The sequence below is a fragment of the Ovis canadensis genome, chromosome 12, assembly GCF_042477335.2.
Source record: "Ovis canadensis isolate MfBH-ARS-UI-01 breed Bighorn chromosome 12, ARS-UI_OviCan_v2, whole genome shotgun sequence".
NCBI classification, from domain to species: domain Eukaryota; kingdom Metazoa; phylum Chordata; class Mammalia; order Artiodactyla; family Bovidae; genus Ovis; species Ovis canadensis.
The window spans coordinates 82109947-82135186 of record NC_091256.1 but is presented as its reverse complement, the minus strand read 5'-3'; the positions used below and the strand labels follow the sequence as shown (position 1 = coordinate 82135186).

Genomic DNA, 25240 nt, shown 5'->3' with positions numbered 1-25240 from the left:
ATTACTGAATTGAGAAGCTATGAAAAACATGAATTTATTCTCAAAGGAGGCTGAAGAGATAGGTGCCCAGAAAAAGAAACTTACTTTTTATATGTAACATGTTCCTGAATCTACTGTTTGCTAGTCTTGAAGATCGTATTGTGTCTTCGAACATGTTAGCTGTAGGCTACTAGCCTGTCATGTAAGAGAACCCCATGGACTTTAGCTCACTAGGCTCCTCTGTCCATGGGACTTCCCAGACAAGAATACTGGAGTGTGTTGCCATTTCCTTCTCTAGGGGATCTTCCTGACCCAGGGATTCAACTTGTGACTCCTGCATTGGCCAGTGGATTCTTTAGCACTGGGAAAAAAATAACCTGGGAAACCCCCTGTATATCCCATGTTAGTAGTAAAAGAGATGAAAAGGAAAGCCTGCTCAGTGAATGATCCTTGCCCTTGAGGAACTGTCTCTGAGTTGGGAAGATCCCTTGGAGGAGGGCACTGGTAGGTGGTGGTGGTGGTGGTTGTGTAGTCTCTAAATCATGTCTGACTCTCTTGCGACCCCAAGGACTGTAGCCCGCCAGGCTCTTCTGTCCATGAAATCTTCCAGGCAAGAATACTGGAATGGGTTGCCATTTCCTACTCCAGGAGATCTTCCCAACCAGGAATTGAACCCATGTCTCTTGAGTCTCCTGTGTTAGCTGGCGGATTCTTTACCACCACGTCATGTGGGAAGCCCTAGGACGTCACGGCTGTAGTCTAAATGACGAATGTGTGAGTCATGAAAGCGACAGAGGGGTGACAAGAGGAGGATAGATTCCAGATAAAAAGAATTGGATCAGTAATGCTTAATGATTGATAATGGGTAGTGAGAGAGGAGGAATGTAAAATTTCATTCCTGGCATGAATAATGGGATTATGTGGTAAATTTCACACTAGGCTTTTGAGAGAAATTTTACTTTATGTATGTGAATAGCTTCTACAAAATAGTAAACATATGAAGGTAACTTCTGAGTAGGTCATTTCTAAGTTTCTCTCTATTTTTATTTATAGATGCCACCTCAAATGAACAGCAAGAGCTTTTCTGTCAGAAGTTGCAGCAGTGTTGCATACTGTTTGATTTCATGGACTCTGTTTCAGACTTGAAGAGCAAAGAAATTAAAAGAGCAACATTGAATGAACTGGTTGAGTATGTTTCAACTAATCGTGGTGTAATTGTTGAATCAGCGTATTCTGATATAGTAAAAATGGTAAGCTTCTAGACTTAAGTTCCTCAGATTTATATAAATTCAAGTAAGATCTGAGGTGTAATTACAATTTAATGAGATTGGTTTTTAGTAAATGTACAATAGTTGATGTACTCAAAAGAATGTTTTTTAAAATAGTCCGTTTGAAAGATTATCCATCCCAGTGATGCTGTCACTGCTTTATGATCGTTTGGTACTTCAGTAGCCACGATGACTGATGGCTACCACATTGGAGAGTGTGGATCTAGAACTTAGGAGAAAGATGTAAACTCAAGATGATATGGGTTGGTAGGTAATTAATGTTGTGCAGCTGAATGGAGAAAGAATAGCTAAAGGGGGAAGGAAAGACTAATGAAAAAATACGGGGCTCTCCACATCTCAGAAGTAGATAAGGGAGTCAAATATAGACCATTCTTATTTAGGACATTTTGATATCATATATGTAGCTTCTATAGCACTGAATTTTAATCAAAACTCAGGACCCTTAAATGATATGAACAAACATTTGAAATATCTGATGCGAAAAAAAAAACAACTATTGAAGAAATGTTGTTCAGGGTACTGTTTATTAATTATTTAACCATATTCTTCAAACTGTAGGAATTTGTTTAGGATGTATTATTTTTGTATTTTAGTGCATAACAAAATATTTAAAAATTCATTTGGAATTATTAGAGTCACTGGGCACACAGTTTAAACTTGTGTTGGTTATGGAAGGTTTCACAGAGTCAGACATGACTGAGCTATTAACACATGGAAGGTTATAGCAAGTATGATCTAAACTAAGTTATACTCTTTGCATTGGTCACTTAAGAAGGCTTTCTTATCTCTCCTTGCTATTCTCTGGAACTCTGCATTCAGTTGGGTATATCTTTCCCTTTCTCCTTTGCCTTTTGCTTCTCTTTTCTCAGCTATTTATTTGGCCTCCTCAGACAGCCACTTTGTCTTCTGGCATTTCTTTTTCTTGGGGATGGTTTTGGTCATCACCTCCTATACAACGTTACGAACTTTCATCCATAGTTCTTCGTGCAGTCTGTCTACGAGATTTAGTCCCTTGCATCTATTCGTTATCTCCACTGTATAATCACAAGGGATTTGATTTAGGTCATACTTGAATGGCCTAGTGGTTTTCCCTACTTTCTTCAATTTGAGCCTAAATTTTGCAATAAGGAGCTGAAGATCTGAGCCACAGTCAGCTCCAAGTCTTGCTTTTGCTGACCATATAGAACTTCTCTGTCTTTGGCTGCAAAGAATACAATCAGTCTGATTTTGATACTGGCTATCAGGTGATGTCCATGTGTAGAGACATCTCTTATGTTGTTGGAAGAGGGTGTTTTGCCAACATATGCTGGCTCATAGAAAAAGTAAGAGAATTCCAAAAAAAAAAAAAAACACATCTTCTACTGCTTCATTGACTATGCCGAAGCCTTTGACTAGGTAGATCACAACAGACTGTGGAATATTTGTAATGAGATGGGAATCCCAGACCATATTACTTGTCTCCAGAGAAACCTGTATGCAGGTCAAGAGGCAGCAGTTAGAACTGGACATGGAACAACGAACTGGTTCAAAATCGAGAAAGGCTGTATGTTGTCACCCTGCTTATTTAACTTACGTGGAAGTACTTCATGTGAAATGCTGGGCTGGATGAATCACAAGCTGGAATCAACATTGCAGAGAGAAATATCAACAGCTTCAGATATGCAGATAATACCACTTTAATGGCAGAAAGTGAAGAGCAACTGATGAGCCTCTTGATGAAGGTGAAAGAAGAAAGTGAAAAGGCTGGCTTAAAACTCAACCATTCTGAAAACTAAGATTATGGCATCTGCTCCTATCACTTCATGGCAAATAGATGGGGAAACAATGCAAACAGTGACAGACTTTATTTCCTTGGGTTCCAAAATCACTGCAGATGGTGACTGCAGCCTGAAATTAAAGGACGCTTGCTCCTTGGAAGAAAAACTATGACCAACCTAGACAGCATATTGAGAAGCAGAGATATTACTTTGCCAACAAAGGTCCATCTAGTCAAAGCTATGGTTTTTCCAGTAGTCATGTATGGATGTGAGAGTTGGACCATAAAGAAGGCTGAGTTTTGAAGAATTGACACTTTTGAACTGTGGTGTTGGAGGAGACTCTTGAGAGTCCCTTGGACAGCAAGGAGATCAAACCAGTCAATGCTATAGGAAATCAGCCCTGAATCTTCATTGGAAGGACAGATGCTGAAGTTCCAATACTTTGGCCACCTGATGCAAAGAGTTGACTTGTTGGAAAAGACCCTGATCCTGGGAAAGATTAAGGACAAGAGAAGAAGGGGGTGACAGAGGATGCGATGGTTGGATGACATCACTAATGGACATGAGTTTGCGCAAGCTCCAGGAGATGCTGAAGGACAGAGAAGCCTGGCATGCTGTAGTCCATGGGGTTGCAGAGAGTCAGACATGACTTAGCTACTCGGCAACAACAAAATAAGCTCTATGTACATATTTAAGTCAAATTATTCTGTAATTTGCCATATGTTAATAAATTTGGGGGTTTAATTCGTATTCCCAAGCAAAAGGTGTGTTTTTTGTCTTAAAAAAAATTTTTTTTTAACTTCTGGGTACTTCATTTCTAGTTAAGAAGCCTACTCACTTAGTTCTTTAAAGCTTTTTGGTGTATTTGGGACCAACAATGATAAGTATGATTTCAAAGGCAAATTATGCCCTTCCATGGGTTATATTCCCTTTTTGAGTTCTAGCTATGACTTTTGGCCACTTGTTGTGAAAATGGTATCTATTAAACTATCTATTGGCTCTTCCCCATTTATAGGTTTTGAGTTTTAGCAAATCAAATTTTAGATTTTTACTTTCTAAGTCTTAGGGTTGTGCGTGTGTGCATGCTAAGTCAGTTTAGTTGTGTCCAACTCTTTGCAACCCTGTGGACTGTAGCCTGCCAAGCTCCTCTATCCATGGGATTCTCCAGGCAAGAATACTGGAATGGTTTCCATGCCCCTCTCCAGGGTATCTTCCCAACACAGAGAGAGAACCCACATCCTCTGTGTCTACTGAATTGCAGGCATATTCTTGGCTGCCGAGCCACTGGGGACAGTTAACGGTTATTTGGCATACCATAGATGCCACTTCATAAGAATCGTTGCGAATTTGCTTATACCACCAAACAACCATAGTTCATCAGATCTGGTCCTTTAAATCAAGACAATCCCCATGGGAAAGAAATGCAAAAAAGCAAAATGGCTGTCTGAGGAGGCCTTACAAATAGCTGTGAAAAGAAGAGAAGCAAAAGGCACAGGAGAAAAGGAAAGATATAAACATCTGAATGCAGAGCTCCAAAGAATAGCAGAGAGATAAGAAAGCCTTCTTCAGTGATTAGTGCAAAGAAATAGAGGAAAACAACAGAATGGGAAAGACTAGAGATCTCTTCAAGAAACTTAGAGATACCAAGGGAACATTTCATGCAAAGATGGGCGCAATGAAGGACAGAAATGGTATGGACCTAACAGAAGCAGAAGGTATTGAGAAGAGGTGGCAAGAATACACAGAAGAACTGTACAAAAAAGATCTTCACGACCCAGATAATCACGATGGTGTGATCACTCACCTAGAGCCAGACATCCTGGAATGTAAAGTCAAGTGGGCCTTAGGAAGCATCACTATGAACAAAGCTAGTGGAGGTGATGGATTTTCAGTTGAGTTATTTCAAATCCTAAAAGATGATGCTGTGAAAATGCTGCACTCAGTATGCCAGCAAATTTGGAAAACTCAGCAGTGGCCACAGGACTGGAAAAGATCAGTTTTCATTCCACTCCTAAAGAAAGGCAATGCCAAGAATGCTCAAACTACCACATAGTTGCACTCATCTCACATGCTAGCAAAGTAATGCTCAAAATTCTCCAAGCCAGCCTTCAACAGTATGTGAACCGTGAACTTCCAGATGTTTAAGGTGGGTTTAGAAAGGCAGACAAACCAAAGATCAAATTGTCAACATCCGTTGGATCATCAAAAAAACAAGAGAATTCCAGAAAAACATCTACTTCTGCTTTACTGACTATGCCAAAGCCTTGGACTGTGTGGATCACAATAAACTGTGGAAAATTCTGAAAGAAGCGGAAATACCAGACCACCTGGCCTGCCTCTTGAGGAATCTGTGTGCAGGTCAGGAAGCAACAGTTAGAACTGGACGTGGAACAACAGACTGGTTCCAAATAGGAAAAGGAGTACATTAAGGCTGTATACTGTCACCCTGCTTATTTAACTTATATGCAGAGTACATCATGAGAAATGCTGGGCTGGAAGAAGCACAAGCTGGAATCAAGATTGCCAGAAGAAGTATCAATAACCTCAGATATGCAGATGACACCACCCTTATGACAGAAAGTGAAGAGGAACTAAAAAGCCTCTTGATGAAAGTGAAAGAGGAGAGTGAAAAAGTTGGCTTAAAGCTCAACATTCAGAAAATTTAAGATCATGGCATCTGGCCCCATCATTTCATGGGAAATAGATGGGGAAACAGTGTCAGACTATTTTTCTGGGCTCCAAAATCACTGCAGATGATTACAGCCATGAAATTAAAAGATGCTTACTCCTTGGAAGGAAAGTTATGACCAACCTAGATAGCATATTGAAAAGCAGAGATATTACTTTGCCAACAAAGGTCTGTCTAGTCAAGGCTATGGTTTTTCCAGTGGTCGTGTATGGATGTGAGAGTTGGACTGTGAAGAAGGCTGAGTGCCGAAGAATTGATGCTTTTGAACTGTGGTGTTGGAGAAGACTCTTGAGAGTCCCTTGGACTGCAAGGCGATCCAACCAGTCCATCCTAAAGGAGATCAGCCCTGGGATTTCTTTGGAAGGACTGATGCCGAAGCTGAAGCTCCAGTACTTTGGCCACCTCATGCGAAGAGTTGACTCATTTGAAAAGACCCTGATGGTGGGAGGGATTGGGGGCAGGAGGAGAAGGGGACGACAGAGGATGAGATGGTTGGATGGCATCACTGACTCGATGGACATGAGTTTGAGTAAAGTCCAGGAGTTGGTGATGGACAGGGAAGCCTGGCGTGCTGCAATTGATGGGGTTGCAAAGAGTCGGACATGACTGAGCCACTGAACTGAACTGAACTGAACCAAACATTTGTCTCATCCTCTATTCCCCAAGTAATTTATCTTAAATGACCGATGCCTCAAATGTTAGAGTCTTACGTGTTTACTGAACCATTTGGTCTGTCAGTCTGTTTATCATTCTTCAAAGAATTTTGATTTGGGCTCACAATCTATTCTTTGCTAGAGAAGGACTGTAGCGTACTTTGGTATTAAGACAGTGTGCAAGATGAGTTAGAATCTAAAATAAAGAGTCTCAAAGCATACTTTTATTTCAGAGAGAGTAATATTTTTTAAAAGGCTCAGAGTAAATGAAATCAAATCATCTAAATCAAATCATCATCAGTTCAGTTCTCAGTTGTGTCTGATTCTGCAACCCCATGAACCGCAGCACGCCAGGCATCCCTGTCTGTCACCAACTCCCGGAGTCCACCCAAACCCATATCCATTGAGTCGGTGATGCCAAATCATCATGAGGTATTATAAACTGTGTCTGTAATGGCTATATACCCCCATCCTCCTTCTCTTTATAAAATGTGGTGTGTGTGTAAGACTATAGATATTTTACCAAACTCTTTTCGATTATAAGGTAAGTAAAAGTCTGGGTTAAAGTATGGGAGAAGTTGTGGAAAGATGAAAAGAATAAGTTAGGGATAGGGAGAGTTAGGAACTTTATGCTCCCCTCCCGCAGTTTCCTCCCCTCCACTTTTTTTTTTAAGCAAAACTTTGAAAAAAAAATTTGTGATTTAAAGAGGAATCTGGAGGTAGTCTGTATGAAATTTGATGTCTTTAGAGGTCAGAGTTATGGGATAGAGAAAAGAAAGAAAGAAATGGCTGCCTTCATATCTTGAAGAGGTTTATAGGTTTTGAGCTAGACTTATAGTCACAGCTTTTTTCTTAAAGTTGTCTTTAAAATATTTCATTTTGCATTTTTAAGTTTAACTGAACAACAGAGAATAGAAGTCTAAATTTATTTTTCTTTACAGATCAGTGCTAACATCTTCCGAACTCTTCCTCCAAGTGATAATCCAGATTTTGATCCAGAAGAGGATGAACCCACACTTGAGGCCTCTTGGCCTCACATACAAGTATGGAACATAATTTTATTTAAAAAATTTTTACATTTATGCTGTTTTGCTGAAATCATGGAACTCAGTTTTAGATTTGAGTGTCTATTTAAAGTACTAGATTTTTAATACATTTTCTTAACATTTCCTTTTCCCAAAATATTGCTTTTCATTTTTTTAATTGTAAATTACACTTAACATTTACCTTTTAAACAGTTTTAAAGTATATTCCATAACATTAAGTACATTCGTAATGCTATGCAGCCATCACTATTACCTAGTGTAATAGGCACCTTTTCATTACCTTTTCATCATCCACAATCTTTTCATCACCCCAGATGGAAACACCCTTGTCATTAACAGTCAGTTCCCATTCTTTACCTGCCGCCTACCACCTAGCCACTGGCCGCTATTAATCTACTCTCTGTGTCTATGGATTTGCCTTAAATGCTTAACATAATATTTTCAGGTTTCATCAATATTGTAACATGTATCAATATGTCATTCCTTTTAATGGCTGAATAATATTCCAGTGTATGGACATACCACATTTTGTTTATCCATTAATCAGTAGATGGACAGTTAGGTGGTTTCTGCTTTTTGGCCTTTGTGACTAGAACTGGTATGAATGTGTAAGTCTTTGTTTAACATGTTTCCCAGAAGTTTTGACATGCTGTGTTTTTATTTTCATTCTTTTCAAAGTGTTTTCTAACTTCCTCTGTGACTTATTTGGCCCATTAGTTATTTACTAATGTGTTTAATTTTGGGGCTTCCCTTGTGGCTCAGCTTGTAAAGAGTCTGCCTGCAAGGCGGGAGACCTGGGTTTGATCCCTTGATTGGGAAGATCCCCTGGAGAAGGGAAGGCTACCCACTCCAGTATTCTGGCCTGAGAATTCCATGGACTATCGTCCATGGAGTTGCAAAGAGTTGGGTACAACTGAGGGACTGGGCTTCCCTAGTAGCTCAGCTGGTAAAGAATCTGCCTGTAATGCAGGAGACCCTGGTTCAATTCCTGGGTCAGGAAGATCCACTGGAGAAGGGATAGGCTACCCATTCCAGTATTCTTGGGCTTCCTTGATGGGTCAGCTGGTAAAGAGTCCACCTGCAATGCCAGAGACCTGGGTTCAGTCCCTGTGTTGGGAAGATCCTTTGGAGAAGGGGGGATAGGGTACCCACTCCAGTATTCTGGCCTGGAGAATTCCATGGGCTGTATAGTCCATGGGGTCACAATCAGTCGGACAGGACTGAGCAACTTTTGCCTTAATTTCTACATATTTGTGGCTCCCATATTTCTTTCTGTTACTGATTTATAATTTTATTCCATTGTGGTTGGTGAATATACTTTGAAGTTTTCAATCCTTTTAAATGTATTGGGCCTAGCATATAGTTTATCATGGAGAATGTTTCATGTGTGCTTGAGAAGAATGTGTATACTGTTGTTGCTGGATGGAGTGTTGTGTTAAAATCTCTTAGATCTAGTTGGTTGTTTAAGTTTTCAGTTTCCTTATTGACCTTCTGTCTAGTTCTCTCCACTATTGAAAATGAAATATTGAAATTTCCTACTGTTATAGTTGAATTGTCTGTTTCTCTCTTCTGTTATGTCAGCTTTTGATTCATGTATTTTGGGGTCTTATAAATCATGTTTATAATCATTTTACAGTTTTTTTGTTAAAATTCATTTTGTCTGATATAGTATTCTATAACCACTATTTAAATACTATATTTATATAAATACTAATAAATTTACATATATAAATACTATATAAATTTATAGCCACTGTATAAATACTGTATTTATATAGTATTTTACAGCTACTGTCTAACTCTCTTTTGGTTACTGTTTGCATGATATATCTTTTCTGTACATTGACTTCTTATCTATTTGTTTCTTTAAATCTAAATTGTGTCTCTTGGGAATTCCTTGGTGGTTCAGTGGTTAGGACTTTTCAGTTTCACTGCTAAAGGCCTAAGTTCAATCCATGGTCAGGGAACAAAGATCCTGCAAGCCACACAGTGTGGCTAAAGAAATACTGTCTCTTGTAAACAGCATGTAGTTGAAACCTTGTTTTTTTTTTAATCAGTTTTGACAGTCTCTGCTTTTGACTAATGTTTAATCCATTTATATTTAATGTAATTGCTGGTATGGTAGAATTTACGTTTGCTGTTTTGGCCTTCCCTGGTAGTTCATTGGTAAAGAATCAGCCTGCAATGCAGGAGATGTGGGTTCTATCCTTGGATTGGGAAGAACCCCTGGAGAAGAAAATGGCAACCCATTCCCTTATTCTTGCCTGGGAAATTCCCATGGACAGAGGAGCCTGGCAGGCTCCATGGGGTCACAGAATCGAACACAATCTAGCGACTGAACAACACTTTGCTGTTCTATGTCTTATGTCTTTCTCATTCCTCTACTCCTCCGTTATTGTGTTTCGTATTAAATACGATTTTCTGGAGTACCATTTTAATTCCCTTGTTTCTTTAACTATACTTTTTTGAGGTATTTTCTTAGTACTAACCCTAGGGATTACATTTTAAAACGAACTAGTTTGATTGAATAGTAGTAGTATTCAATTTTAATGATTTTAGTAGTATATAAAACTTTGGTCCAGTATACCTCCATTCCCTCCCCCTTCTTCTGTGCTGTTACTGTCATACAAATTGGATCTTTATGCAGGCATTTTATTGCACTTTACTTCATTGAACTTTGCAGATATTGCATTTTTTTACAAATTGAAGGTTTGTGGCAACCTTGTGTCAAGCAAGTCTATCAGCACCATTTTCTTACTTCATGTCTCAGTGTCACATTTTGATAATTCTTGTAATATTTTAAACTTTTACATTGTTATATTTTTATGATGATCTGTGATCAGTGATCTTTGATGTTATTATTGCAAAAAGTTTACAACCTGCTGAAGACTCAGATGATGGTTAGCATTTTTAGCAATAAAGTATTTTTAAATTAAGGTATGTACATTGTTTTTATAAAACATAATTGATTGCATATTTAATAGACTCTAATATAAACATAACTTTTATATTCATTGGGAAGCCAGAAAAATTCAAGTGACTTGCTTTAGTGCAAAATTCACTTTATTATGGTGGCCTGGAACCAAGCCTGCAATATCTCCGAAGTATGCCTGTGCATTGTACATCCATCAACCCAGTTTTGTAATTATTGCTTTATTTGGTTGTCTTGTAAAACAAAATGAAAGAGTTATAAATAAAAACACAGTATTTACCTATGTAGTTACCTTTACCCATGCTCTTTCTTTCTTCTTATGAACTCATATGGTGTCCTTTCTTCTCAGCCTGAAGGATTCCCTTTAATATTTCTTGTAAGGCACGTCAATTAATCTGGGAATATCTTAATTGTCCCTTCATTTTTGAAGGACAGTTTGGCTGGATATAGAATTCTTGGCTAAGTGCCTTTTCCCCTTAACACTTTGAAGGTGTCCTCTCACTGATCCTCTGATGTCCATAGTTTTCTGTCCAAGTCAGTTATTAATCTTATGAGGATCTGATGTATGTGATACATTATTTCTTGCCGCTTTGAAAATTTTCCATGTCTTTAACGTTTGTCAGTTTGATTATGATGTCTCTAGATATGGATCTCTTTGACTTTATTCTAGTTGGAGCTCCACTGAGCTCCAGTTGAGTTCATTGTATAAATTAATACTTTTCATCAAATTTGAATTGTTTTTAGCCATTTCTTCAACTATTAATCCTTCCTGTTTCTCCTCTCCTTCTGAGACTCCCATTATGTGTAGTACATTGGTATGATTGATGGTATCCCACAGGTCTTTGAAACTCTGTTGTTTTGTATCCAGTCTGTCTTTTTGCACCTCAAACTAGATAATCTCTACTGACCTCTCTCTCTGCCAGCTCAAAGTGTTTTTCATTGTTTTTTTGTGGGAAAGCAAATATACTGAAGTCCTCACTCTGCCATTGCAGAAGTCCTCTCTGAAGCACATCTTTTTAGTTGAGACTGAAGGAGGGATAGTCTTCCTGCCCTAATGCCACTGTGTGACAACTCCTCATAATTATTGGAAAACTGGTAATAAAAAACTTACTTTATGAGAAGGACCATTTCTTCCATTAAACCTTCTCCAGCCAATTCTTTCTAGCCCTAACTTCTTTATTCAAACATTCCCCTCAAATACATGGCTTTAGTATAAGGTCATCTGAGGTTCACTCAGTTAACTGAATTACATTGGTGCTACCACACTTAATACTTAAAAAACTAGGGCTCTTTAGATAAGATTCAGAGCAGAATATATTGTAACTCTTATGCTGTATTTAAGAACTGTTACAAAGGTTCCATTATAGCTATGAAATACACTGATGTGTGCTTAGGGTTTCTTGTGCGTGCATGCATGCCATGGGGGGGGGGGGTTTGTGTGCTCAGGTGCTCAGTCATACCCAACTCTGCAGTCCCACGGACTGTAGCCCCCCAGGCTTCTTTGTCCGTGGAATTTTTCAGGTAAGAACACTGGAGTGGGTTGCCATTTCCTTCTCTAGGGGATCTTCCCAACCCAGGAATCGAACTGGGAAGCCCTTACAGGGTTTCTTCGCACATGTTTTTATATGGCTAGTCTTTATGATTGTTGGTTTTTTTATTATATACATTAGGTTTTATTTTTGCTCTCCAGAGTGTCTAATTAAAATGCCCTGAGAAGACCCATATGATGCCTTCAGTTTACAGATATTTTCTTACTTTTAAAATAAGCAAAGCTATGAGGGAGAAAGTAAAAGGTACTCTTGCCTAATGCTTCAACTATAATGACTTTAATATTTTTTATTGGGGTATAGTTGATTTACAATATTGTATTAGTTCCAGGTATATAAACAGTGATTCAGTATTTTTTATAAATTATACTCCATTTGTAGTTATAAAATATTGGCTATATTTCCTGTGCTGTATAATATATTCTTGTAGCTTATTTCTATTATAAATAGTTGTTTGTACCTTGTAGTCCCCTACTCCTTTCTTGCCTCTTCCTTCTTTCCTTTCCCCAGTGGTAACCACCCGTTTGTTCTTTATATCTGTGAGTCTGCTTTTTTTTTTGTTGTATTCACTAGTCTGCTTTATTTTTTAGATTTCATGCTTAAGTGATATCATATGATGTTTGTCTTTCTCTCATTTATTTCACTTAGCATAGTACTCTCCAGTTTCATCTATGTAGTTGCAAATGGCAAAATTTCATTCTTTTTATAGCTGAGTAGTATTCCCTTATATGTGTGTGTGTGTGTGTGTATATATGTATATATATATACATAATATAACACTATATTTTTTTCATCTGTTCATCTGTTGATGGATACTTAAGTTGTGTCCGTATCTTGCCTATTGTAGATACTGCTGCTGTGAACATTGGGATGCATATATCTTTTCAAGTTAGCGTTTCTGTTTTCTTTGGATATACACTGAGGAGTGAAATTGCTGGGTCGTATGATAATTCTGCTTTTAGTTTTTTGTAGAACCTCCATGTTATTCTGCACAGTGACTTTATCAGTTTACATTTCCACCAGTAGTGCACAAGTCTTCCTTTTTTTTTCCATATCCTCACCAACATTTGTTGTTTGTGGTCTTTTTGATGGTAGCCATTCTGAAAGGATGATTTGTGTATTTTTAAGATAGTGTTCAGTCAGTTCAGTTCAGTTCAGTCACTCAGTCATGTCCGACTCTTTGCAACCCCATGAATTACAGCACACCAGGCCTCCCTGTCCACAACCAACTCCTAGAGTTCACTCAAACTCACATCCATCGAGTCGGTGTTGCCATCCAGCCATCTCTGTCGTCCCCTTCTCCTCCTGCCCCCAATCCCTCCCAGCATCAGAGTCTTTTTCCAGTGAATCAGCTCTTTGCATGAGGTGGCCAAAGTACTGAAAGTTTCAGCTTTAGCATCATTCCTTCCAAAGAACACCCAGGACTGATCTCCTTTAGAATGGACTACTTGGATCGCCTTGCAGTCCAAGGGACTCTCAAGAGTCTTCTCCAGCACCACAGTTCAAAAGCATCAATTCTTCAGCACTCAGCTTTCTTCACAGCCCAGCTCTCACATCCATACATGACCACTGGAAAAACCATAGCCTTGACTAGACGGACCTTTGTTGGCAAAGTATGTCTCTGCTTTTCAATATGCTGTCTAGGTTGGTCATAACTTTTCTTTCAAGGAGTAAGCATCTTTTAATTTCATGGCTGCAATCACCATCTGCAGTGATTTTGGAGCCCAGAAAAATAAAGTCTAACACTGTTTCCACTGTTACCCCATCTATTTCCCATGAAGTGATGGGACCAGATGCCATGATCTTATAGTTTTCTGAATGTTGAGCTTTAAGCCAACTTTTTCACTCTCCTCTTTCACTTTCATCAAGAGGCTTTTTAGTTCCTCTTCACTTTCTGCGTAAGGGTGCTGTCATCTGCATATCTGAGGTTATTGATATTTCCCCTGGCAATCTTGATTCCAGCTTGTGCTTCTTCCAGCCAGCGTTTCTCATGATGTACTCTGTATATAAATTAAATAAGCAGGGTGACACTACACAGCCTTGACATACTCCTTTACATATTTGGAACCAGTCTGTTGTCCATGTCCAGTTCTAACTGTTGCTTCCTGACCTGCATATAGGTTTCTCAAGAGGCAGGCCAGGTGGTCTGGTATTCCCACTTCTTTCAGAATTTTCCACAGATTATTGTGATCCACACTTTGGCATAGTCAATAAAACAGAAGTAGATGTTTTTCTGGAACTCTCTTGCTTTTTCGATGATCCATTGGATGTTGGCAGTTTGATCTCCGGTTCCTCTGACTCTTCTAAAACCAGCTAAGATAGTGTTAGTGACCTAAAATCTGCAGGCAAGCACAACGAAATGTTTTTCTAGAGAATTAAATGTATTTGCCTATGTTAGTCGCTCAGTTGTGCCCAACTTTTTGCGACCCCATGGACTGCAATCCACCAGGATCCTCTGTCCATGAGATTTTCCAGGCAAGGATACTGGAGTGGGTTGCCATTTCCTTCTCCAGGGGATCTTCCCAACCCAGGGATTGAACCCAGGTCTCCTGCACTGCAGGCAAATTCTTTACCGACTGAGCTACAGGGGAAGCCTGTACTTGCCTACATACAACCAATAATATTAGTTTATCAGATGGCTTGCTGATCGTGTTTAGGTAATTATGTATGTCTCTGTGTGTGTGCTCAGTCTTGTCCAACTCTGCAACCCCATGGACTGTAACCTGCCAGTCTCCTCTGTCCATGGGATTTTTCAGAAAAGAATACTGGAGCAGGTTGTGTAATAACACTATAAAAAGTAGCTATTGTTCATATTTTATGGATAAGCTTAAGATTAAGCTAAAATAGATCAAGAATCCTGCCCAAGATTATGCAAAAAGTAAGTGTTAGGATAAGGTTTATAGCAAAATATTGCTCCAGTGTCCTTGTTCTGCATGATTAAAAGCTTTACTGCTTCCCCTAGATACCATCTATGGTCCAAGACAGATATATACAAATTCTTATGAAGTTTTAATTCATACCTTTTTAGCTTCATTTAACACCATTAAATAAGGTCTCCCACTAGCTATCACTTTTTTTTTTTTAGACCTCATAAGTGACTTTTTAAAGGTATAATTATACAGGTACAGATGTGCCTTAGTTAAATGGTACAGAAGTTTATATATACACATTCTAACAAGATACAAGAAAATTATTATTACAAAGTATGGTGAAGTGGAAGTGATCCTGGTGACAGACCTCTACTCAAATCTCAGTTTTGATAACTTACCTGTGGAAATGACCTTAATTAAGCTGCTAAATTTCTCTGCATCCTCCTTTACAAAGCTGGCATAAAACGGGGTTATATAAAAATTGAATGGGATAACACATGCACAAAACATAGCACAATTTTTTTTTAAACTATAGTATCTGTTTTCTTTTCATTCTCCCTTTTTAAAAAAGATGTACTTTTGATATTTAGAAAGAGGTATATATATACATATATACACACACACACACATTATATATATATATGTATATAATGGTTGCCTTTATGCTGATACCTTTAAGAAATATCCTTGGTGCTTTCTTTTGTAGCTAGTTTATTGATTCTCCAGAGTGAACAGTATTGAAATTAGTAAGTAGTCTTTTCTTCCTCTACTTCCTGCCTCTCTAGCATCTAGTATAAGTAATACACTTTTACTCTCACAGTAAATACCTATATGCCCATCACTTGTCATTAGTTCTGTAGGAAACTTATTTAATATTTACTGTCAATCCTTATGAAAATTTTTTCTGATCATTTCTTGGTAATCTGAAGCTCATTCTTTAGTAGAAGGTCTCTGAGTTCTTGCATATTTCATAGCAGTTTGTCTGTAGCCTTCACGTTTAAAGATCAGCTTGAATTGATGTAAAATCCTTGGTTTAGCTTCTTTCCTTAAATTCCTTAAGTACCTTAAATATTCCATTGTCTTCAGTCTGATTTTTTTTTCTCTCAAATTCTTGGTGGTTTTGCTTGGATGCCCAAAAGATATTTTTCCTTTAACGGCCAGTTGCTTTTATTGAGCTATATGTAAGTGTTGACTTTTCACATCAGTTTTCCTAGTTGAATGGTGTTCTTTCACTGTAAAAGCCCACTTCTATTTCTGAAACGTTTTCTTCAGTATACTTTTTAGTATTTATTTCATTCTGCCACGTTTTTCTTCTTCTTTCTGCTGTTCATGTTGATTCTGTTCTTCTGTCTCTGTATCTTTTCCCTTGAAATCTTTTTGTTTTTCTCATCTCTTTCTGTATTTTGTTGAACTGTTTCTGATTTCCCTTTTTTCTTTACTCTTTAATTTTTCCATTACTGTAGTTGAAAGGCAGACTGACAGAATGAATATTTAGTTTTTCCAGCTTCAGTAGTAGAGACATACAGGGGGAAGGGAATGGGTGTTATACTGGCTTATCTATAATGCCTGCCACAGGCTTGAACCATTGGAGACAAGAGTCTGTCCTGAATAAAATGAAAAATGATAGCTTTGTTAATGACAATAGGATAGATAACATCAGCTATTTTCTACATAGTCCCTGGGAGATAGAGAAGAACCGTGCTTCATATATGGGTGCTCGGTGTTGCTTCAGATTATATTGTTTAGTTTGGGGAAGGTTGGGTTTTTTCTGGCGGCATCATGTGGCTTGCATGTGGCTCTTAGTTCCTCCTAGGCCCTTGTCAGTGAAAGTGCAAAGTCCTAACCACTGGACCGCCAGGGAATTCCCCCAGATTATATTGTTGATTTTTATTTTGCAAGGACTTGAATTTTTTAGTGACATTTCATTTTATATTTTATTATAAAAGACAAGAGAAAGAAATTAATATTCTAAACTACTTGGGACATTTTAAAGCAGTAGTCTGCTTCATTATTTATTTGATCTGTCTAGCACCTATACATCCAAATAGAATGAAAGAAGAATTCTAGGGTTAGTGTAAATTGATAAAACTTTCAAGATTTATCAGCACATTAGCGCTTATAGAATAGAAAATCTGAAGTGGTAAACTACTTTTTAGTAGCACTGCACACAGTTCATCTGAAATTTATACCATGGTTTTTGTAAAATCAGCAATACTGGGTTTAATAATAAAGAGGTTTTAAAAGCATGAAATTCTCGTTAGCTGTTAAGTTGTACATATTTTTGATCACATGTAGTTGGATAATCTCAAAAGAATCTCTTCAGTCTTTGAATTTTGAAAAATAGTTTTTCCATTAAGACATTTTTATATGCCCTTGAGAATTAACTAAAATTTCAGCCATACATACAATGTGCTTTTGGTTTTTCACTGGTATGATCTGAGATTTCACTTAAATTTGCTGAAACTAATGGTTCTTAAATTTTAGGGGATGGTGAGTTACTTTCAAAATATGATTTTTAAAAAGTGTGTGTTCGCTGAGATAAATTCACAGAGACATACAAGAAATATACATTCATAGTCTTCTGATTAAAAGGCTCTGCTCTAAATATAAGTGTTTATAGTTTAAAATATTTCTAGTAATTAAATTTGATATACAGTTTTTAAATCTGGCAGTCAGATGGCCTGCTAAATATGAAGTGAACTGATTGGTAGGATTTGTTACTATTTAGTCATCGTATTTTCTTTACAGTAAAATGTTAAAGCTGTTCTGATGAGTGAAATTATAGTGTAGCACTGATGAAATTTGCTCAATTAAAATTTCTGTCCTGGTTGTTAATATTATTTGAATCCACCTGAAATTTTTTGTTTGGTACTAAGTTTGCATTTTATTAATACATTTAGCTTATTGGATCTTTGCTGCTAGAAATTAACTTGGTAGGGTGAAAAAAAACATTAAATTTAGTCAATGAGGGGAAAAATCTCAGATAATTTCAAAACCTTTCAAAATTTTGTTTCTTCAACCTTTTCATGAGTTTTCTTAAAATGTGCTATTTTACAATTTCTTTTTACTTTTTTTTTCACACTGTAATGGAAATACTAATGAACAGTGGAATAAAGAAACACAGAAGAAAAGAACAAAAGAAAGGCCATTTCAGTACTAGGGGATTGGTGGATTGGTCATATCTTTTAATTTACTAAATATTATATGATAATTATTAATATAAAACAGTTATGTTACTTTAAATTTTTCTTTCCTAAATATTATTGCTTTATATTTATTGAAGACCAAAAAGATACATAATTTTCTATGTAGGTAGTTACAGATAGAGAGGCATGACTGCTCTACTAGCCTGGAATACAGGCAGATTATGTAGTATTTTTGTTTTCTTTTATCAGTTCTCTTTTTGGCACAGATAATTAAGATGCAATTATGTAGTATACTGAATAGAACATAGACCTTTATAAGATAACTTGGCTTTAGGGACTAGAGACTCTTCTTTATGATCTGTATAAGTAGAAATTTAAACTGGGGACATATATATTTTATAATGTACACCTTCATGTTCAAATACTTCTTGACCAGATACTATATTTTAAATATTTGCATGTTCCAAGAATCTAAAATTATAGGGACCATAGCTTAATGCACTAACACTTATACACAGAAATAGAAAAGAAACATCTTTTATCCTTATTTAAGATTGAGAAACATTTTTATTACTTTAACCTTTTTATCATAGTTATTTGTTATTAATTATCTTTTTAATTATTATAGTTAAAAGAGCAGGAGGGAAAACAGGTTGATCCTATATAAGCTATTCAGGATTCACACAGAATATGTCTTATTTTTAAAAGGATTACAGAGGAGAGAAAAAGATTCTTACAGAACTAAGATTTTGTTACTGTTTGCTGTGTCCTAGGCAGCAGGTGGCACTAGTGGTAAAGAACCTGCCTGCCAGTGCAGGAGACAGAAGAGATGTGGGTTTGATCCCTGGGTCAGGAAGATCCCCTGGGTTGCATGGCACCCACTCCAGTATTCTTGCCTGGAGAATCCCATGGACAGAGGAGCCTGGTGGGCTACAGTCCATAGGGTCGCACATAATTGGACATGACTGAAGCAACTTAGCATGCATGCAGGCAATGTTCTAGGCACTTACTATCTCTCATTTAGCTTAGTATATGTTAATTCTTATATAAATTCTTTCAAATATTAGATGAATTTTTAAAACTCCATTTGAGTTAGCTTCCTCTTAATAGAGGTTGGAAAACATTCAGTCAACATATTCCTTGAAAAAGAGCCTTTTGTATATTTGTAAATCATTAAAGTTGCTTTTAAATCTTTGCCTTTCTAGGTCAAACATTTCTAGTTCCTTTAGCTTTTGGTATAGGTCTTATTTTCAAATACAGTAATATATTACAAATACATTAAGAATCTTTGCTGTTTTGTGTTGTGCCTTCTAAACTCTTTTATTGGTAAAGACCAGAATTTTATTTATTTTACCTACCATAGGAAAGACACAGTGAGTATTGAGTAGAAAGGAAAGATTATCCTTCATTCCTTATAGTTTTTAGTTATGTTAGTTATCATTTTTTAGGGTGCTTTTTGGCTTATAGGAATAGGAAGACCAGCCATACACCGCTCATGCATGAAGTTTGCCATTTTATTAAAGAATTAAACTCATTGCTGAAAGTATCTGTTGTCCTTTGCAGCATGGTTTCTTAGGTTCTTGGGGCAAATCAATTTTTCATGTGGAATAAGATAGAGAAACTTTAATACAGAAATACAGTTTCTCAACAACTGTGATATTTCATTCAGCAAATATTTATTGGTCATCTGTTGTTTTTAGGCATTATTCTAAATATTGGGGGTTAAGTATTGAACTGATAAGCAAACTGTCTTACATTCTTGGGGGAAAGAATAACTAATACTATGTCAGGGTGTGATAGATAGAATTAAAAACAATAGTGCAGGATAGAGGGTATAGAGAGAGTGACTGGAGACAGGATGCAATTTTATAGAAATGTGGTCTTAGTTGTGCCACATTGAAGATTTTTAGCTCTGTAGATCACTCGTATTTATTCTGCCCGTTTGGGATTATTCAACATGTGTTTAACTTTTCGTCATCATCTCTTCAGTGGTGCTAAGTTAGTAGCATAAAAGCAATTCGCTGCTAATCCTGACTGGTCACTTAATTAATGGTCACTGTGTCAGGTAAACAGTGCTGATGAAAGCTCTGTAAGAAATACATGTCATATCTGTGATAGGTGCAGGTTTCAACTGGGTATGTGATTTAGAGGGTGCATTTTGATCTGGAGCTTGATGTCAAATAAGTTTCCCAGAAGACATGCTATTGCTGTTAAAATTAATAAGCCTTAAGCCCTCCATTTCTGACTCAGGGTTGACTTGGTCCCACCTTACCACTGCTTTTAACTCGGGATCTGTGTAAATATTCCGCGTCTCTGATTCCATACCCACCAGCTTCTACCCTTCACTGTCTTCTTCTTGAGACAGGTTCTACTTATCTTATAAAAAGCCCTCCTTTTTCTTCTTGTCCAAAATTAAATCTAATGCAGGGCTCAAACTGTGTGTCCTTAAAACTTTTCCTGTTGACCTTATCCCACAGTGATATAGCCCTTTTCTAAATGTCTCCTGCACTCAATAGTTTTGCCATATAGTTCTTGTGTATATACCATTTTATGTTTTTATTTTTGTCTTACTTCCCCAATATGTGAATGAGCTTTACAGTGCCTACTATCTATTCATACTAAACATAGCTAAAGGAAGACTTGTCTTTTCTACCCCCATTTCCGATGCCAAATACATAGATTTTCTATACCAAGAAATTCTCCAATTCTCACTGCGTGTCCTACGGTTTATTCATTCTGACACTGACTACCCACAGTTAGCAGGGACCTCTAGGGTGAAGGGCTCAGTCCATCAAGACTGTTGCTCACTGCAGGTGACAGTCACGATTCTGGGCCTCCCATCCGTCTAACTGGCTATAAATATGGGGTTACCATGACCCACTCTTCCAGTTCAGTAATTTGTTATAAGAGCTCACAGAACTCAAGGAATCACTTTACTTACTGTTACCAGTTTGTTATAAAGGATAAAACTCAGAAACAGCCAAATAGAAGCGAGGCATGTGGTAAGGTGTGGCAAAGGGCTCGGGTTTTCCATGTGCCACCCTCTTAGCACTTTGATGTGTTCACCAGCCCAGAAGTTCTTCAGACTCCTGTGCTTAGGTTTCTGATGGTCCCAGGTGGTGGCGATTGTTGTTCAGTTGCTAAGTCGTGTCCAACTCTACCTCTGTTACCAAGCTGACTGTCACAGCATTGCAACACTTGTCTTCAAGAAACCCTGATGTGGGGCTAAAGAATGCACCTGCCAATGCCGGAGTCTGATCCCTGGCTTGGAAAGATTCCCTGGAGAAGGAAGTGGCATCCCACCCCAGTATTCTTGCCTGGGAAATCCCACGGACAGAGGAGCCTGGCAGGCTACAGTCCATGGGTCGCAAAAGAGTTGGACACGACTTAGCGACTAAACAACAACAACCTTTAGGGATGCCAGAGAGAAGTTGTGAAGTACTTTAAGGAAAAGGTAAAAGTTCTCAACTGGATAAGGAAAGAAAAAAAGCATATGCTGACGCTGCTATTTGTGGTAATAAATCTTCTATCTGTGAAATTCTGAGGAAGGAAAAAAAAAATCACGCTGGTTTTGCTGTTACACCTCAGACTACAAAAGCTATGGCCACAGTGCGTGGTAAGTGCTCAGTTAAGCTGGAAAAGGCATTAAATTTGTGGATGGAAACCATGAATAGAAAAGGGTCCAGTGCCATTCAGTCATGGGGAGGTGGTGCTTAGAACTTAGCACTCGAGGTTAAGAGGGCAGTACTGTATTTTTAAGATGCTTAGTACTTTTTAAGTAAAGGCTTATTAGGGCTTTTAGTTTATTCACTGTGGTGCACAGACATTTATTTCTGAGCCCTGCACATAGAGGATTTGGTTAATTATTTCTAAAGTGTGGATAAGATATCCTGGTTTCGATTTAGTTACTTTTTTCCCTCTGTAGTTTTATAGAAGGACTTGAACTTTTTCTCTTTTTTAAAACTGATACTGATACACTGTTCCTTACAATTCAGTTTATTCTTATCTGGAGGTTTCTGATCCTGCATTTAAGTAACTCTGGAAATTAAGGTGAAGTAGTTTAGGAGACCACTGAAGAAAGGTTCCCAGTGAGTATGGAGTGCAACGTCTTCTAACTTAAATATTTTATAGGCATCGTCTTTGTTTTCTGGCTCCTGTAAGTTAATATTTTCAATGAATGATGCAAAGCAATAAATCCAAAATGTACCAACTTGGGAGACAAATTGTGTGTATATATTTAGTTCTGAAAAAAATGTTACCAATTCATCACATTTTATAATGAGATCTGAAATCTCATTACTAAGTTGTTAAGGGAGGTATGTTTTTTATATGAATTTCACATGCAGTAAAATTTTATTGGCTTCATCTTGGCTTTTATTTCATTTTGTCCTACAGTTGGTGTATGAATTCTTCTTGAGATTTTTGGAGAGCCCTGATTTCCAGCCTAGCATTGCAAAGCGATACATTGATCAGAAATTTGTACAACAGGTAAGGAATTCTTCTGTCTTAAATTTCCTTATTCATTTCAGCAGTGATTTATTAACTTGTGATTAAAATAGTCTTTCAAAAGTTTAAGGATTTCTTTTTAACAGCACCTAATATTCTTGCCAGATGATGAGAACTAAAAGTAAAGTAGCTTTGAGAATACAGGAGTATTTTTAATCAAGGTTTGCCTTCTGTTATATCAGTTAAATTATCCTGTCTAAATCCTAAATTTTCATAGTTGTTTTATAAAGACCAGAAAAGCAAGCCTTGTTGGAATGTGTAACTTAGAAAATTTGGTATAACTAAGGGGAAAACCATTTAAAAAAATTTTTAGTCTTTGAGCTTGAACTTGACATATAGTTCTAAGCACTGTGACAGAGAGGGGGAAAATAAATATGAAATTATTTTCAGAAGTTTGGGCTTTATGTCACTACCTTTTCTCCCCTACTCCTTCCCACCTTACGAATTCTAGCCACCCAGTTCCTAAACCACAGATAAAATATTTAAGAAGGAAAGGAGCTAAATATATGTGATACCTTCTTTCTTTTTATAAGTTGATTGTTAGCTGGATTTTTTTTATTTTGGAGCCTAATACTTAAAATTCGTTTCTTAGAATGTGTTCATTTTTATTTTCAAAATCTTTTCAGTAACTTACAGGCATCTTTCAAATACAAAGGACTTCACTGGCCCTAGACAAAATTGTGAAGTAGAGCAAACTTCTCTGGGTCCATTTTCTCTTTTGAAGTACTTAGCTGTGAGTGAGGTCTCATTAGGAATTTGATACTCTCCTTTTCTAAAGTAATTAGCATTTTAAAGAAAGGCAGAGGACGAGTGGAAGGGCAGTAACGACGTGCTGAGGCCAGGATTAAAGATCATTACAAGGACCTTTGCTGCCTTCATCCCACCATTATGTGTCCCCTAGGATAAAGCTCATGAGCTCCACGTATTGGAGTTAATTTCTGATCATCTGCTACAGCTACCACGTAAAGTATTTTCACTAGTGCTGTGAAGTATTGATATATGAAGAACATTGTCATTGTCCTTTAACCTTTCATGTAGTTCTTCAGAAACTATGACGAAATACTAGATGTGTGTTAACTGTAAAATGTTGATTTCATTTCAATACCAAGTTAGAAACAGTCATTAAATGGAGCTCTGTTATTTTGGTATTAGAGATGAATGCACGTTTCCTTCTGTAGCTCTCTTGTGCTATAGAAGAAATACAGTGTATTAAGGAACTTTATGGCACCACACTCCAGTACTCTTGCCTGGAAAATCCCATGGATGGAGGAGCCTGGTAGGCTGCAGTCCATGGGGTCGCTAAGTTGGACATGACTGAGTGACTTCACTTTCACCTTTCGCTTTCATGCATTGGAGAAGGAAATGACAACCCGCTCCAGTGTTCTTGCCTGGAGAATCCCAGGGACGGGGGAGCCTGGTGGGCTGCCGTCTGTGGGGTCGCACAGAGTCGGACACGACTGAAGTGACTTAGCAGTAGCAAAGGAACTTTAGTAACGCTGTGTTAAATTGTATTTAAGATAATAGGTTGAGTGGAACAATTGCTGTAGGGCTTCTTCACCCTGGAGTTTGAGGTATTTTGGCTGGTGGATTATTCAGTGGGTTTGGAGGGCAGCAGGAAGAAAACTGGTAGGATAGGACCCATTTTCTACCATCTACTCTAAATGCCTGAACTGTCCAAGAAGCCAAGGCCTCATTATTTGTTTCTAACAGTTTACATCACTGTGCTTTCACAGATCACTGCTCTGAGGTATTCTTAGTGTGTTGCTTCAATAAATATTACTGTGACATTTCTCAGCTTTTATATTTTGAAATTATTTAATTAGGTGGTAAGTTTAAGATGTAGAGGTATAGGAGAAAAATCTGAAGTATAAATTTGGACATTTGTTATTGCAAGAGAAGAAAATAAATATGTAATTCCAGGTTGTGCTCAAATCATTTCCTGAAGGAGGAAGCTAAGAATTATTTGGTGCTTTTTATGTGCCAGGCACTGCCCTTATCTGCTGTTACATAAAGAGCTAGATCATGTCCAAATTTACAGAGCTGAAAGATGACACAATCAGGATTTGATTATATATAATAGGTTATAAATGTGATTATATAAAACAAATTATTTTATTTAGATTATAATATTTCAAAATATTTACTTAAATAGATTTTCTACTTAGCTAACAACTGTTCTCTAATATTTCACATTGACCCCGAGGATCGACTTGTATTACGTTATATTTGTTCTTGAATTAGACATAGTGACCTGAATAATTAAGGATTGCTTTTATTAATTTCAAAACATATCTTCCAAGTAAACTCAACATCAGAAACTTGTATTTGAGTGTCTTAAGTGAATAGTTATTAAAATAATTTGAAGTGACTCAATTAGGTATAATAATACAAATTCTCATGCTTTATGGATATTTTTAGCTGGAGCCTCATGCAGTACTTAATAATCTGGCAAACACTAAATGCAGACAATAAACAAGACACTTTAGGATTATAACTGAAGTCATCACTATTCTCAAAGAACACGCACTTGTGTAGAAGAGATACACAAATTAACAATTACATATAATTAAAGACAAAATGGAAAAAAAACTTTAAGGTTCAGAGCTTCCTATCATGACAGTAATTATTAGATTGATGAAAAAGTAATTGCAGTTTTGGACCGTGAATTTTCAATCATTATAACTATACTTAAACACATCTTTATTAATAAAATAGGAACCATTACAATCAACACGTTTTTGCCAACGAGATATGTTTGTTTATTCCTATAAAAATCCATGCTTCAGGATTCAGCGAAGTCTTGAAAAGCATTTTCTGCCTTCTACT

At 37.2% G+C, this 25240-nt stretch overlaps 1 protein-coding gene across 2 annotated transcripts in view; it reads left to right on the top strand.

Annotated features, from left to right (window-relative positions):
* Positions 1–25240, top strand: part of PPP2R5A (protein phosphatase 2 regulatory subunit B'alpha) — a 77260-nt gene that overhangs the window by 37090 nt on the left and 14930 nt on the right. For both annotated transcript variants that reach the window (XM_069544205.1, XM_069544206.1), the window contains 3 exons: positions 1033–1229; positions 7309–7410; positions 22304–22396. In XM_069544205.1, the coding sequence (XP_069400306.1) occupies positions 1033–1229; positions 7309–7410; positions 22304–22396 (392 nt within the window). The remainder of the gene's footprint in view (positions 1–1032; positions 1230–7308; positions 7411–22303; positions 22397–25240) is intronic.